Raw genomic sequence first — 16,197 nt, 5'->3', positions numbered from 1 at the left:
AAATAAAATATACAACAAGTTTAACGTATATATTGATTTGAGTTTTGAGATGTAATAATCAGTTTGGATAAACACAACTAAACACACAGTTGTCGTTTCTTTTATAAATAATACACGACGTACACGGCGAATCTGTAACAGAAGCCTTTTTAAAAAAAGATTCTTTCCAAAGAAAAAAAATTATCAGACAGAGAGATATGAGTTTTGTAGTTCGTCTTGTTGTGTGTCTCTTATTGACGCTTACAATTACTACATCTTTAGCCCGTAACTCTGTCTCCGTTTCAGGTTCGTATCTCTTCTTCTTCTTGTTTCGTTCTTTCGAATTAATCTGAATTCTCTTATATCTGATTGATTTCGTTTGATTCTTTAGGGTTTGAGAACACTGGATTCCAAAGAAAGCCGTTGACGGTGAACGTTGAGGATTACGGTGACCCTTCTGCGAATCCTAAACACAATCCCGGTGTTCCTCCGGCTAATACCGGTCAACGTGTTGGTGGTAGAGGCTGACCTTTACTTACCTCAGTCAGAAGAACAGAACTCGCCTTCTTTACATCTTCAGTTTGTCTCTGATATGAAATTCTTAGTTTCTGTAACCTTAGTTTCTATAATTCTCTAATCTGTATATTTCATATAAACATTTCTCTCGTCTTTTACAGACCATTTCTTCATTTTCTTTTCTTGAAAATGGCTATAACTAATGCCTTATATGATTTGATTAAAAGAAGTAATACATCCTTAGTTAAAACCAAGGTATGCTACATCAACAGACTTAAATGGGAAATATTGGAACATGATGTAACTTAAAAACATAAAGACACACTGTTGGCATATGATACTGTAACACCATCTCGTGCCAAAATACTTTGTTGAACTTCACTATCTTCTGATACTACTTCAGTAGAGTGTGCTTGGTCTTGTTAAGGTCTTGCTGATGAGATCTCTCAGTTCGATCTCTCCTGGAAATCTACCTTCTTTCAATTTAGAGAACACCTGTANGTTTCAGGTTCGTATCTCTTCTTCTTCTTGTTTCGTTCTTTCGAATTAATCTGAATTCTCTTATATCTGATTGATTTCGTTTGATTCTTTAGGGTTTGAGAACACTGGATTCCAAAGAAAGCCGTTGACGGTGAACGTTGAGGATTACGGTGACCCTTCTGCGAATCCTAAACACAATCCCGGTGTTCCTCCGGCTAATACCGGTCAACGTGTTGGTGGTAGAGGCTGACCTTTACTTACCTCAGTCAGAAGAACAGAACTCGCCTTCTTTACATCTTCAGTTTGTCTCTGATATGAAATTCTTAGTTTCTGTAACCTTAGTTTCTATAATTCTCTAATCTGTATATTTCATATAAACATTTCTCTCGTCTTTTACAGACCATTTCTTCATTTTCTTTTCTTGAAAATGGCTATAACTAATGCCTTATATGATTTGATTAAAAGAAGTAATACATCCTTAGTTAAAACCAAGGTATGCTACATCAACAGACTTAAATGGGAAATATTGGAACATGATGTAACTTAAAAACATAAAGACACACTGTTGGCATATGATACTGTAACACCATCTCGTGCCAAAATACTTTGTTGAACTTCACTATCTTCTGATACTACTTCAGTAGAGTGTGCTTGGTCTTGTTAAGGTCTTGCTGATGAGATCTCTCAGTTCGATCTCTCCTGGAAATCTACCTTCTTTCAATTTAGAGAACACCTGTAAAAGAAGTACCGGATTGTATAAGTTACTATGACTTATTGAAATTAAACATATCTGGAAATAATATCGAACCATGGATGTTGAGTTAATTACTAAAGTACTAACCAGTTCCCCGTCGCATTGAACTTCAAAGGCGCCTGAGCTTTGAAGGTAAGACTGCAGAAAGTTTCCAATAAGCCAAGTGGAAGCCATGGATCCAAATCTATTGGCCCTCAAGGAATGGAACCAAGCAGGTGGCTGCGCAATTCCAATCATGGGAAAGATACGATCACCTGCAACAATCATACCAATAACTCCCATTTGAGCAACCGGTACAACTTTAGCTAGAAGGCGCTTTGGTGCTGGTGGTGGATAATTTGCGAGAATCACATCTAAACCGGGGAAAGCCGTCTCCAACATCTTCTTCATGGTGACTGCAGTTCCTCTGCAAAAAAAAAAAAAATTGGAATGAACACCCTTCCCAAATATACAGAACACCAGTCACCCTATTAAAAAGCTAGAGTCCTTTTGCCGAGAAGTTCAAAAGTTATCATCAGCTTCTAACATACAACATCCTAAAAGAATTTGCAAGTTACAAAATGTTACAGCTACGAATAAGTCTAAGAATCCAAAGAGTATTCAAAGAAGTCATGTCATTTAGCATTCATATCTTAGAAACCAATCAGGGCTTTCCAGGTTTTATTACATCTAAGAATCATCCCCAATGATGTGTTTTAGGATTTTTAAAAACTTCACATTATATTTTCACATTACAGCTATAATGAATCACCCAAAAAAAAAGCCTCAAGAGCTGCAAACGATGTAACTTTTATCAATAATCCATGGAAACTCCGAAATCATATATATAAATGCATAAACATTACAACAGGAATAAGTATTGAGAAGAAGTAAAATAATAATCAGTGTAAAACAACAGTTTGGGACAGGTTTGCAAAACCTCCTATAGTTGTATGGAACCAATCACCAAACAGCCTAAAGACAAAGTGACTTAACTTACTTCTTGAACACACTGAGACTTATCAAAAGATTGATTAAGAGGTTAATGCATTCTGACTATATAACTAAGCAATGACTCAAGCATGATGAATCTCACTTAAAAGCTACGTTCATAGGTTCTGTTGACTACACTAGAATACTAGAAACCCAAAGCTAAATCACAAGAAGGAACGTTGAACAATAAAATCGAATTTGCAAAATCAAAAGGTAGATTCAAAGTAAGAAAACTGGAATTACTTGAAAGAACAGGAGACACAGAAGTTGATCTCAACAGTATGTCCATATCCATTTGCTCCTCCTAAGCCACTTGTCTTCTACAAAAAAAAGACGAAACATACAATAAAAAAAAAAAGGAAGATAACTAGAGAGATCATAAGCCGAAGGAGAAGAAGTTGAAATAATAACACGAAGATATAAATAAGGAAATTTCACCTGTGAAGGGAAATCTAGGGTTTCGGGGATGAAGGAAGCAGGACGATGCTGCTGGTGAGGGATATGCGGTGGTGGCTGATGGGGACGTTGAGGCTGAGGTTTAGGAGGCGGAGGAGTGAATAGGTTGAAGAGATCCGAACAAAACAAGAATATAGGTAGTCCTAACAAAATCAACTGTGCTTTGTCCATGTCCGATATTTTTTTTTATCTCCGATTAACAAGAGTCAAGAGAGAGATACGACGAGGAAAGAAGTTGTGTGTCAAGCGAATCGGAGAAGAAAACGAGAGAGAGCATCTATAAGACTTGTTTGGATACGAGAATAAAACTATCCTAACTCATTGTTGACACTTGACACTTGACACCTTATATTTTCAAATTATTTGCTTTAACACCCCGGTATTTATATCTTAGTACTTTAAACCCCCGTAAATTGATAATTATTCATTGTTATGGGCTGCCTTATCAATTCTACAATTGGGCTCTTTTAGATCAGCTTGCAGAGACTTGTTCCCATGGACCAACAGTTGTAAGACTGGACAATTCTAAAAGAAATTCAATAAAGAAGAAAAAAGTGACAGAGGTTTTGTTACACAAAAGCGGTACCGGACGACATGAAGTTCTCACCGGGGAATTGACTTGTCAAAAGCGCGTGCAGTGCACAGCATCTCTACTGTTGTCTGTTTGCTCTCATCAAATCACACAAAAAGTAAAACACAACAACAACAACAACAAAAGCTGTTTTGATTTTACATTTTTGTTTTTTTGTTTTTATTGACTGAGAGAGTTAGTTCAAATCCTAGATCCCGCTACGAATTTGTTTGTTCACACACTTTTATTTTTTGTTTGCTCAACCGAACCAAACAACAACAAAAAAAAGTAAAGAGAAAAGTTGTTTCCTTCTGCGTTACTACTTCTCCGTTAGTTTCGAGACACACTGACACTATTAGGTAACATTTTAGACCATGAAGATCAAGTCATCTTCTTCTTCTTCTTCGCTCTCACTCGGCTCAAAGACTCACTCTTTCGGCTGTATCTCTCTCATTCTTCAAAGATTTCTCTGTTCCGGCTCCTCTTCTGCATACCCAACTGATCGAATCACTGAACCCAGTTTCGAGTCTCGTGATTTCATCTCTGAGCCACTCAGAGTCAGAGGAGATGAGCCAGGAGCTGTGGCGAGGCTCATGGGTTTGGACTCAATTCTCGTTACTGAAAAGAACAGAGTCGTCTCAAGGAGCCGTTCTGTGAACTCTGTTGATTATTTGAAGAGGGAGGACAACGATGCTGTTCAGGGGAAGCATAGAAGAGTTAAGTCCACTCTTGATTCTTACCACTTTCCGGAGTATGTTGAGCTTGAAGATGATAACTTCTTCATTCTCAGCTTCGAGAAGGATAAAACTGACAAGGGTCTTGGAGAATTGAAGCAGTCGGGAACAAAAAATTGTAAGAAGAGACGAGAAACAAGAGAGAATCAAACACACATTGAGGGTAAAGAGAACAACATCAACGCAATGAACGTTTCACCAGGAAGCGAGAGGCTTGAGATTGGAGAATTGAATCAGCCTAGGAAGGAGAAACGTAAGAACAGAAGAAAAAGGAGAGAGATTAAGTTGAGACAGAACATCGACAAGGAGAATTGGATTCAGAGTTGGTCCAGAGGTGGAGATTTAGTCAATTGTGAAGTGAGATCAACAAAGGAAGAAGAAGAAGAGTGTGGAAGCTGCGATGATTCGAGCCCTGTCTCTGTTCTTGACTATGACTGGTTGTCAGGTGTTCGAGTAACTCCATCATCAGGTTGGTAATTTTCTTCAAATTCAATTATTGAAATGTCATCTCTTGAGTTTAAAAGCATTCTTGTTTCCTTGTAACAGAGAAAAAAACTTCAAGAAGACAATTATCTTCAGAACTCGAATCCAGTAAGCGTAATGAAACGATTCAACAAAATCACATCACATTAACCAGTAGATCAAGAGAGGAGTCGGAAGTCCAATGTCATGGCTACCAAGAGATGTGGATCATGATTTGCAAACTCACTGTATCCGAGCTTGAAGATTCAAATTGGGATTACGGAAAAGCTTCAAATCTCAAAGATTCAGAAGGAATCATAACCGAAGATATAGTCTCAAATATATTAGATCACCTCTTAGAAGAAACAATTACAACACTTTCCTTAACTTCACAAGTGTAAAAAAACATTTTTGTACTTCCAATTACAGTATAATATTACTAAACATATAAGATTTATATTAGCAAGAAAAAAATAAATCAATTACTCATTGTGAATAGTAAAGAATCAAGGAAGTGATGAGGTAATTGAAGGTTTCTTTTGGTTTTGGAAACCTTCTCACCTCTGTTTTTCTATGGAGACAGAGAGAGAGACACACAAACGAACTCTCTTTTGCCCCCAAGAATTTTTTTTATTGTTCTACAGAAAAATAACAAAACATTAAACAAATAAAATGTAATAGATTAGCAAACGACCTCTCGGAATCTTTTCTTGTGGAACAGTTAATGCAAGTTCAAAACTTTGATTCAAGCCACGGTCTGTTCTGTCTCCATGTATGATTGCTCCATCCAAACCGGAGCTAGTCTTGTCTCCTGTGGCTCTTTCACCAGCGGCTCCACCCAAGAGACATCTGGCTCTTCGAGCCCGGTCCCTTCGTTAGACACACTTGGTTCCATGCCACCAGCTCTGAGACGGAAAGAAGTGGAATTTCTGAGCTTTTGTAGCTCGTCTCCTTGGACGCTCCAGTCAAGTTTCCCGTCCAATGAGGCCCAGTCGTTTAGACAAGTTGAAGTCATGGAAGAGATTGCAGGATGGTGATTCAGTCCTCCATTGTTGCGTTCTGTGAAGCTCAGGCTTCGCTGTTTAGCAAATTCAGCCGCTCTTGAAGCCAAGACTGTGGAGGAATCCATCGAAAACAGAGAATTGGCTCCCACAGGTGATGAAGAGAGACTGTTGGGATGCAGCTGCTGGTTAATAATGTTGCGTCGGATCTGCAAACCCGATGTATTATTATCCTCTGTCCCAAACATATCAGTTAAACTATTCACAGGGCTCATTGCTCCTCCCGCAAGCATGTTCATTCCTTTACCAGAGAACGGAGATGAAGCAGCTGACATGGGTGTGTTGTTGTTCCATCTACTTGGAGAAGAAAGACTTTGCATCTCTTCGGAGAAATCGATTTCTCTTGCGTTCAATGCAGATTTCAATCTGCTTCCTGGGAGCTGCAATGCAGGAGGGGTAATGGTAGGCCAGTTCAACCATGTTTTCCCACCACCTATAGGAGATGATACGCCGTTAGGACTCAAAGGAGGTGTGGCTGATGCACCTAGAGGAAGAGGGCTGATTGGTGCCATGTCGTAAGCACAAGACGAATTGCAAGATGAAAAGGAAGACCGTGGGGAAGGAACACCTGATCCAGTTGAAGGGTACAAAGGACGCAGCTCTTCGGGTTTGTGAGCAAAGAAACAAACTCTTCTTGAGCAATTTGTCTCATCCTTGCAGAGACGGGTCCTGTACTGAGCAGGGTGAAGCCAGCACTCAAAGATACCGTGAGCATACTCGCATGTATCACCTCTGGAACAAGACCCTTTCCGGAACTCAGGACATGGGACACAGCTGTAATGGTACTTCCTCGGATCACGCCTCCTTGCGTTCTCACCCGGATGGACAAAAGGGCATTCAGTCCAGTCGTGAGAGTATGCTCTTGAGCACGGCTTGATCTTGAAAGCATACATCCGGAACTCATCTGTCCCGTAGATACCGTTTTTGATATCAGGAAGCGTGGGATCAACCGGATACTCCTTCCTCTCAGACCCTCGAGGAGGCGAAACAGAAACAGAAACCTCAACCTCAACCTCAACCTCTCTCTCCCCTTCTTCTTGCACATTCACTTCATTCAAATCATCATTCCCTTTTAACAAACGCTCCAAAACCTTCTTCCTCGCGCCAAAAACAGGACTCAAACAAGGAAAAATAACGTCTCCAGGCTTGTTACCATAAGCATCACAAGAATCCGGATCCGCTGAACCCTTCAACAGAAGAGTAACGACGTCAAGACTATTCGCAGACAAGCCAGAGACAGCACAGTGAAGGGCCGTGGCACCATCAGAGCCACAGGAACGGTTCACATCAACAAGACCATTACTAATGATATAATCAACAATATCTTTGCTTCCAAACAAAGCAGCAATCATAAGAGGCGTCCTCTCTTCAAAACCCATCTTCTTTGATCCTAACCTCCTCCCATACCATAAACCAGACCTATCAATGATCTCGAGACCTTCTTCTTCAACTAGAGACTTAAAACCGGAAAGATCGTTACAGGCTGATGATTCAAGCAAAAGAGAGAATTTGAGGTGAGACAGCTCATCATCTCCCATGGCCAAAAACAAAACAAAAAGAACCTAATAAATCTTTCCCGCTCTATTGATTTTCACTGCAAAAAAAAATTGAAAAAGGATGAATCTTTTTTGTCTTGTGATTAAAGGTATACATAAACATAAAACATGATAACAGAATAAAAAAACTGCAGAAACGAATAGTTAAAAAAAATTAAAAGCTAGGAGAGAAGGGGAAGAGTTTGTTAGTTCGTGATACAAAGTTTCCAACTTTAAAAAACCAAAAATAAACACTTAACAGATCCATAATTAACCATTTTTGCAACATGGAAAAACTAATCATATTCCCAATCAATTAAAAAAAACAAAAAACTTAAGAAAACCCAAAAAAAAAAAAAAACTAAAAATTTGATAAATAAGGATGCAAGTGAAACTAATATCCAGTGACTGACTAATCAATCCATTAATGGAACTCCTTCAAGTTCATATTTTTTTTTCCTGGGATTTTCTAAGAAGTAATCAAAAGAAACAGAGATAAAAGATTTGCTCTCTACCTTTTGAGAAATCTGATCACAGAGGGAAAAATAAAAAAAAAGCACTCTATTTTCTCGACCACCACCACCAAGACCAAACCGTTCTTCACTTCCTTTAAACTACTTTCAATTTATTGGGAAAAAAAAAACAAATCCTACTTTTTTTTTTTTTTTTCCTATTGTCACTTTCTTCTTCTGGTCAAAATAATAGAAAATAAAAATAAAAAAGAAGCTTAAACTAAATAATAGTAAAACAGACCACCATCTCCATCATTCTTTCTTCTCCTTCTCTCTCTCGTCTATTTATTTATTTATTATTTTCACCTTCTTATTCAATTTTGTAAAGTAGTTTTAGAAAAAAAATATCTAAAAAATTCAGAAGGTGTACGTAATACCGTCACACAGAAGATCATAGCCTCATCGGTTTTGTCACGCTTCACGCGTTTTTCCGGTTTTTGGTGGGATGACGTGGAAACCATGCATCGTCAGCATGTTTTTAAAATGAGCTACTTACTTTTTTTTTTTTTCTTCTTCTACCATTCTCAACGAGTGTTAAAGATAATACCACTGCCTGTGACTTTTTTTATCTTTATAACCGCACCTTTTTATTGGTTTGTCACCCGTCACGGAATAATAATATTAATAAAATCCAACATACACAAAAACACACAGAATCGGAACCGTCTCAGATAGCAACTCTTTTGTCATAACCTGATTTTGAGTTATTATTATTCATAAAGATTTATCAATAAAGTTTTTAGATAATTGAGATAATTTAATAATTATCAATAATGTTAATAAAGTTGAGAATTTGACCTTTACGTTCAAGATTATTTCTGTCGACAATTCCAACAAAAAGACGATTAGGTAAAACAAAATATCCTAAAAGACTTGAATAATGTGTTTTTAATTTCGGTAATGGAAAGAATTCGAACAAACCTGACCAAACTTTTTTATATTTCCTGTCGCTATATGCTTTGTAGAATTTTATTTATTTGGTCTGATTATAAGATTAGTGGTACGTGATCCATGACACTATTTTGTACGATATTTGTTTAATGTTTTTAATAAAATAAGGGATAGTTCAGTCGAAATATATAAAAGTATTAAACTGACTACTGTTTTTTTTGTATTGCAAGGAGACCAAATGCAAATGCATGCAACCGAACCCATCATCATCATCAATGCTTTTCACAAGCGGCATTAACGAAGCTGCTCCACTGGCCTTTTCACATTCCCTTTTAATTATTATTACTAATATTTTCGTATTATTGCCCTTCCAATATATCGTCATAGTTATGCGAAAAATCGTATGGAATTATAGATCCTAATTTTTCATTTATACTTTCGGAGCTTTTTTTCTTAAAACTTTAAAACGGATTATATAGTTCTGTTTCTATTAAAAATTCAACATTAAATCGGTTTATTTCACTTGATGCGACGGATAACATAAACACTGTTCTGTTGGTTTTCCAATGAGTATCAATATCATAATTTTGTTACAAGTCACTCAAAGGACCAATAATATGAAAAATGTGTGTGGTATTATATTAATGAATCATTAAAAAAAAAAAGAAGCAGAAAAAGTCTAATAAGTGTACCATTAGCGATTATGAAGAAATGGACCCATGAGAGAATCCATGAATTCTGACGAAATGGAATAAGAAAGCATGTGGGCACCCACTGAAAGCGACTAACCATTGCTATTTTATTAGCCGACGTCGCTGACGACAAAACAAAACCCCCCAAATGGCAGTACCTTATTGGACAGACCATCTTGACTTTTACGGTCCTCGATCCACTGCATTCTCTCTCTCTCTCTGTCTCCCCGACTACTACTAGCGGCCAAGCACTTCTTCTGGACCAGAAAGAGCACATAAAACGACACCTATACGAGGATAACGACATGTCTGAAGGCCCATATTCTTAGACCTAAGTTTGGCCCATTAGTACGTCTTTTCTATTTGAAACGATGGCGTTTCCTTACCAACACAATAATAACAAAAAATATGGCCAAACCCAAACTTAGGTCTTCCACAGCCTTTGTGATATCTATAAACTAGAAGGATATCGCGGATGCTTCTATCAATCAGATGAAATAGAGACGTTGTAGTGTTTGAAACCCCGTTATGAATCCTCTCATTCCTTGAGGAAAACCATTACGTTAGTTTAGACAGTTAGACGCTTTAGAGTAATAGCTAGTGGCAACTCTTGGCGTTTTAGACGTACGGTAACCATGTGATGAGTGTTGTTGACCAATCTGCAAAAATGCTAGGAGACTGACCAAACCGAAGCATAATCATCTTTACCCTTACCACATTAGACTACGACAAATATTATACGTTCACCACGTTAGAGATATCTAGTAAGTTTGGCTCCAACTACATCAATATGCATAATTAGACTTTAAAAATCAGATCTATACTTTTAAATCGACTTCCTAACAATCAATGTAATCAGTTCATACAAATATAATTAACAACGTTCTGAGTAAGTTGTTGTTGTATTTATATTTGATATATATATATATATATATATATATATATTTTACATATAAAAACTAAATGAACTAAATCGTTAAATATTTCTATTTCTAATTAGGTAATTAAAACTGAACCGAGTCGAAAAACCAAAAATTGCAAGAAACCAAATTAGAAACTATTAAAATAGCTATCTTACCATAAAATAAGTAAATATACCAAGTATTTGTTAAATAACCAATATAATTATAATTGAATATCTTTGTTCAGTTTAAATATCATTTTTAAAATATTTTCTTATACTGGACAAACATGTCAACTCAAATGATATACTATATTCAAAGGGTTATCTTTTAGAATAACTTGTGTGTGGGAAGAGTGATAAACCAAATTGAATTGACTAAAAGGAGCTGAGATAAGAAATGGTAATTTTGGGTTTTCTTAATAAGGAGACAGTTTTTTTTTGTTATTTTACCCATAGAAAAAATAATATAATTAGGAAATAATGCATCACTAATGTAATTTACCAACATTGAAATTTCCATTCCTTCGTTTATCAAATTTTTTTTCTTTTAAAACAAAATCAATGTCCTTAATATATTTAATTAGATGGTTATTAATAATTAATCCCAATGTTTTTTTTAATTGGAGATTAGATTAATTAATAGTAATAGGTACAGAGAGGACAGCGTTACTTGGGGAGAAAGCTGCTACTCTCACACAAAGTATTAGCAAAATCTCATCTTTTACCCATCAAATATTCTCTTCAACCCTCTCTGAAGACTACGTTTTCGTTTTTTTTTGGGTTTCCCCTAAATTTCTCTCATTTGAAACCCTTTCAATGCCAGCGCCGGAGGAAGAAGAGCCGATTGTCGGCTGGAAATGTACCGGTGGACGAAATCTCCACCGGAAAAAGCTTCTCGTCGGTGAAAAAATAGAGGTATGTTGTAAAGGCACTGCCTTTTTTTTGTTTCCCCCACCCCTTTGACTATTTCGTTTCCTCTTTTGATTTGTAGGGTTTATAGGGTTTTTGAGTTTTCCAATTTCGGTGATTTTTTTATAATCACCCTTTTGTTTTCAGATATTGAGAAATTTGTGCTCTTATTTCAAGGTTTTTGGTTTGATTGTGGAGAGCCTATTTGGTGGATTCGATTTTTGTCAAAGCTACATTGTTTGTTTCTATAATTTTGGTTCTCCGTAGCTTTCTGAGAAGTTAACTTAAAAAAGGATTTTTTAATGTGGTTTCCGTTCTTAATGCACAACCTTATATCAGTTTTGGTGTAGTTACCTTTGATGAATTGGAAAGTTATTGCAGTATACTTTCACGTTTTGGATTTTGTTGATCTAGGAGCCTAATTGGTGGATTCCACTTTTGTGAAATCTGCATTCTCGCTTTTTATTGAGCTTTTAGAAGTTTATCTAGTTTCAATGTTTGATGCAAACGTGCTTTTGACGATTTTTTATTTATCAAATCTGTTTTTGGTAAAGTTTTATTATCCCATCTGTAATTGTTTGATCTTGTATGTTGATGTTGTTTCGGCTTCTTATTGTGGAAATTATTGTTTGGCTTGTTTAGGTAAGAAGTCTTGAGGAAGGGTTTCTTGGTTCTTGGTATTTAGGAACTGTGATTGCAGCCAAAAGGCGACGTCGACGTTGTATTAGATATGATAACATTCTATCTGATGATGGTACTGATTATCTTGTGGAAAGTATTGATGTTTCGGATGTGGTAGAAGGGTTGGAATCTTATTGTACTGACGTTTCTGATACTTTCCGTGGACGTTTAAGACCCGTGCCTCCAAAACTGGAAGTTGATAAATCGGAGCTTGCGTATGGGCTCTGCGTCGATGTATTTTTCAGTGAATCTTGGTGGGAAGGTGTCCTTTTCGACCACGACAATGGTTCTGAGAGGAGGAGAGTGTTTTTCCCTGATTTGGGTGATGAATTGGATGCTGATCTTCAATCTCTACGTGTTACTCAAGATTGGAGTGAGGGTACAGAGATGTGGGAGTGTCGTGGGAGATGGCTGTTTCTTGATTTGATTGAGAGATACAAGAAAGATAATTATCTCCCAGTTTCCATAAAGCAACTTTGGTATGACATACGGGACAGAATTGGGTTTGCAAAGATCCAGGAATGGACTTGCTCTACTAGGCATTTATGGGAGGATTTGATGCTAGAGGTGATTAATGATAATCTTAGAATCACCATTAACCAGTTTCTTTATGATTATGACGCTGAAAGATTCCCTCTGTTGAAGCTCTTGAAAGAAGCTTCTCAGGCTGTTATTAATGAGACCTGTCTCAGCGGTGTGCTAGTGAATGCTCCACAAGAAGAACAATTTTCCTGCATTGATAAAGATTACAAAACGGTAAGCCAAAGATGCCAGTCCTTGTCTGTCTTGACTTCTGTTTCTGGGCAAGTTACATCAATAGGGCAACAAAATTTTCCAGCAAGGAATCTACTACCGCTCATAAAAAGTTGGTACTGCACAAGAAACTTGGAATTTGGTATCCTTTTAATTGTGTTGCTAAATCAGGCCCACAAGCTGTGTCAAGCTATATCAGGTCAGTGTCATAGGAAGTAGCCCAACATGTCAGAAAGCATCTTAAGTATATGGGATGGACCATAGAACATATGGTAGACGAAGCTGGAAGGCAAAGGTTTCGCTACCTCTCACCAGATGGAAGACTAACAGAGCATTCTCTTCGTCAAGTGTGTTTTAGAATGAAACAACGTGATCAATCCCTGACTACTCCGAGGATGGCTAAGCCTCCTTCTCTGTCTTGTGATAACTTGACGTACAACACCCAGGAAATAAGGTCTATTGTTTTGGCATTGCCTGCCTATAATAGAAGTGTCGCTCTTGTTGAAGGAAAGAAGCCGTCTGCTAAAACCTTGCTTGAGTGTGAAATGCAAGGAATCCAGGTGGCCTTCCCGAGAGAAAGCTGCAATTTTAGTCCCAGAAATGCCTTTCCTGGTCAGAATAAGTCACTCCATGTTAGGCTCGAGCCAAAAACAAAAGCTCAAGGCATACGGAAGTTGAAAAGTAAGCGTAAACAGAACCGTAACCTTAGATATAACTCCAAGAAGGTAGAAGTAAATGTAGGTTTGCAGAATGTCGATATGAGCATGAGAAGGGGGCACACTCCAAGAATGTTGATGGATATCAAGAATCGAGTAATTGGTCGTGGTAAAACTCGTATGTTACGATCAAGCAAAAGAGTGCAGCGGGTAATAACCCCCATCTCAAGAAATCACAGCCCACGTAGTATTCTTTCCTGGCTCATCGACAACAATGTGATTCTACCTAGGGAAACTATACGATACCGTAGCCAAAAGGATGACACTCTGAGAAAAGAGGGGAAACTAACCCGTGAGGGTATAAAATGCAGTTGTTGCCGTAGAATTTTCACCATAAGTGGATTTGAAGTTCATGCTGATGGGGCATCCTGCAGAGCAGCAGCCAATATCTTCCTGGATGATGGAAGATCTCTTTTGGAATGCCAAATAGAAGCCTATAAAACAAGAAAGAAAGCTCAACCACCTTATATTCTGAAGATAAAATTGCATCAAGGGGAGAACGATGTAGTTTGCTCCGTTTGTCACTATGGTGGCAAACTGATTCTCTTTGATGGATGTCCATCCGCCTTCCATGCAAATTGTCTTGGGCTGGAGGTTTTATTTTTTTCACTAATTTTACTAAGACTGTAATTAAAATTTACTACTCTTTCTCGTGGTCTTTTAACACGTTCTTGTTGGAATTTGTAGGATGTTCCAGATGGTGACTGGTTCTGTGCATCATGTTGTTGTGGTGCCTGTGGAAAAACCATTGTGAAGGTTACTAGCAAATATGCCGAGGAAAAGTTTATCAGTTGCAAGCAATGCGAACTTAAATGTAAGGACTTCTTCCCTATGCTAATACGAAGGTCAACAAGATATATTAAATGATATTGAGTTCTGTTTTTTATGTGGTTCATACAGATCACCCTAGCTGCATGCGTTATGATGGTGCCGGTGATTCATTGAATACTATCTTGGGAGAAAAGTGGTTTTGCAGTAAAGACTGTGAAAAGGTACATAAATCCAAATCCCGCCTTCCATTGTGTTTATTAACATCCATCAGAAGACTAACAAAGCAGCCAAAAGAAATAAAAGCTGCAATTAAGATGATACACTGGATGCCATACTCAACATTGCTCATACGTAAAAATATTGTCTTTATAGATATTTGAAAGTCTCCATGAGCTTATTGGAAAATCGAGAGAGGTGGGCGTGAAGAATTTAACTTGGAGATTGCAGTCCTTGGAACCAAATACATGTGGGATTGAAGCTTCTAAAATTGAGGATATGGCAGAAAATCACTGCAAACTCAGTGTTGCCCTTGATGTGATGCATGAACTTTTTAAGCCTGTGAAAAGACCTCATGGTGGAGGAGATCTTGCTGAAGGTGTTATTTTTAGCAGATGGTAAGAGACAAACAAGGAGTACCATTAAGTATTACATGTAACAGCCTTCTAATACATTCTTTCGCATCAGACTCCCTAACTCTAAAAAAACTGCAGGTCAAAATTCAAACGTTTGAACTTCAGTGGATTTTACACGGTACTTCTAGAAAGGAATGACGAGCTTGTTGCTATGGCTACTGTCAGGTAAGCTTTATAAAGCCTAAATGTCTCTTTAAATTACAGAAAAAAAAAAATTTGGCCTCTATAAAAACCTCTATTGATATATTAGTCTGACATGCTCTGTTCGTTCCCTTTTCAGAATTTTTGGGAAAAAGGTTGCAGAAATGCCCTTTATTGGTACTAGATTCCAGCATCGCCGGCATGGCATGTGTCGGGTTTTGATTAATGAACTCGAAAAGGTGTTTACTGTTGAAAACTTTACTTCCCTTTGGCTCAAGAAGCTTTGTTTGCTTATCCTGAGGACCTCTTAACTGTTCTCTTGAAAATGTTGTGTTCTCCAGGTGCTCATTGGCTTGGGAGTTGAAAGGCTGGTCCTGCCTGCTGTTCCATCCGTGCTGAACACATGGATCAACTCATTTGGATTTACAAAGATTACAATCTCCGAAAGGAAAGACTTTCTGAAATTTACCTTCTTGGAATTCGGACGAACAATATTGTGCCTGAAGGTCTTGACCAGCGTAGCAGATCCATTTTCAAGTACAGGTTAGTCACCATGTTTTTTGTTTTTGTTTTTGATTTTGTTTTGCGGATGAGGTTAGTCCNTTTGCTACGTTATCATTACAAACTAAAAGCTTTTCAAACTCAATCATCTTGAATAAGGTTTTAAACTTCAGTTCTGCATTATCATGCAATTTCTCTAGGTGAACCACACTGTGACATCCTTAGGATTGAAGACAATTCTGCTTCTGATGATAGATCAGTAATACATCAGGCAGAACATTACCTCGAGGAATCTAGCTCCACCAAAAATCCACCAGAGTATGATGTTCCAACTCTCACTCCTCTGATTTACTAATCCAAAAACACCCGCAAAGAGAAAATCAATAATATAACATGATGCAAATGTCCTTGCATGAGTCCTGAGAATTAACCGATACGAAAAATACTTGGAATAGAAATCAGGCTATAAATAGGAGAGTCCTAAAAGTAAGGATCCTTAACATGGTGGTATTGTTGTGCCCTTGATAGTTTACATCGCCTGGGATATAACTGTAAGTCCTTAAATTATAAGATT

At 37.5% G+C, this 16,197-nt stretch overlaps 4 protein-coding genes and 1 pseudogene across 5 annotated transcripts; 3 read left to right on the top strand and 2 right to left on the bottom strand.

The window, feature by feature from the left end:
* Positions 36 to 668, top strand: LOC104735854 (protein PSY1-like). Its single transcript, XM_010455722.2, has 2 exons — positions 36 to 285; positions 371 to 668. The coding sequence occupies exons 1-2, from the start codon at positions 198 to 200 to the stop codon at positions 505 to 507; spliced, it is 225 nt and encodes a 74-aa protein (XP_010454024.1). The 5' UTR covers positions 36 to 197; the 3' UTR covers positions 508 to 668.
* LOC104735845 (selT-like protein) lies at positions 1,327 to 3,424 on the bottom strand. Of its 2 annotated transcripts, none has more exons than XM_010455701.2 (4): positions 3,140 to 3,424; positions 2,945 to 3,021; positions 1,817 to 2,135; positions 1,327 to 1,708 (listed from the first exon to the last, which is right to left on the bottom strand). In XM_010455701.2, the coding sequence occupies exons 1-4, from the start codon at positions 3,326 to 3,328 to the stop codon at positions 1,613 to 1,615; spliced, it is 681 nt and encodes a 226-aa protein (XP_010454003.1). In that variant the 5' UTR covers positions 3,329 to 3,424; the 3' UTR covers positions 1,327 to 1,612. The 2 variants fall into 2 exon arrangements, with proteins under 2 accessions (XP_010454003.1, XP_010454014.1); XM_010455712.2 differs by having other exon boundaries at positions 2,945 to 3,018; positions 3,140 to 3,422.
* Positions 3,634 to 5,347, top strand: LOC104735835. Its single transcript, XM_010455690.1, has 2 exons — positions 3,634 to 4,931; positions 5,009 to 5,347. The coding sequence occupies exons 1-2, from the start codon at positions 4,103 to 4,105 to the stop codon at positions 5,323 to 5,325; spliced, it is 1,146 nt and encodes a 381-aa protein (XP_010453992.1). The 5' UTR covers positions 3,634 to 4,102; the 3' UTR covers positions 5,326 to 5,347.
* Positions 5,399 to 8,283, bottom strand: LOC104735825 (zinc finger CCCH domain-containing protein 66-like). The gene is made up of 2 exons (XM_010455680.2): positions 8,036 to 8,283; positions 5,399 to 7,579 (listed from the first exon to the last, which is right to left on the bottom strand). Exon 2 carries the CDS (start codon positions 7,521 to 7,523, stop codon positions 5,670 to 5,672), a length of 1,854 nt encoding a protein of 617 aa, XP_010453982.1. The 5' UTR covers positions 7,524 to 7,579; positions 8,036 to 8,283; the 3' UTR covers positions 5,399 to 5,669.
* LOC104735814 overlaps positions 11,201 to 16,197 on the top strand; it is a 12,283-nt pseudogene continuing 7,286 nt past the window's right edge.

The sequence above is a fragment of the Camelina sativa genome, chromosome 2 (assembly GCF_000633955.1).
Source record: "Camelina sativa cultivar DH55 chromosome 2, Cs, whole genome shotgun sequence".
NCBI classification, from domain to species: domain Eukaryota; kingdom Viridiplantae; phylum Streptophyta; class Magnoliopsida; order Brassicales; family Brassicaceae; genus Camelina; species Camelina sativa.
This window is presented reverse-complemented; position numbering and strand designations above follow the sequence as displayed.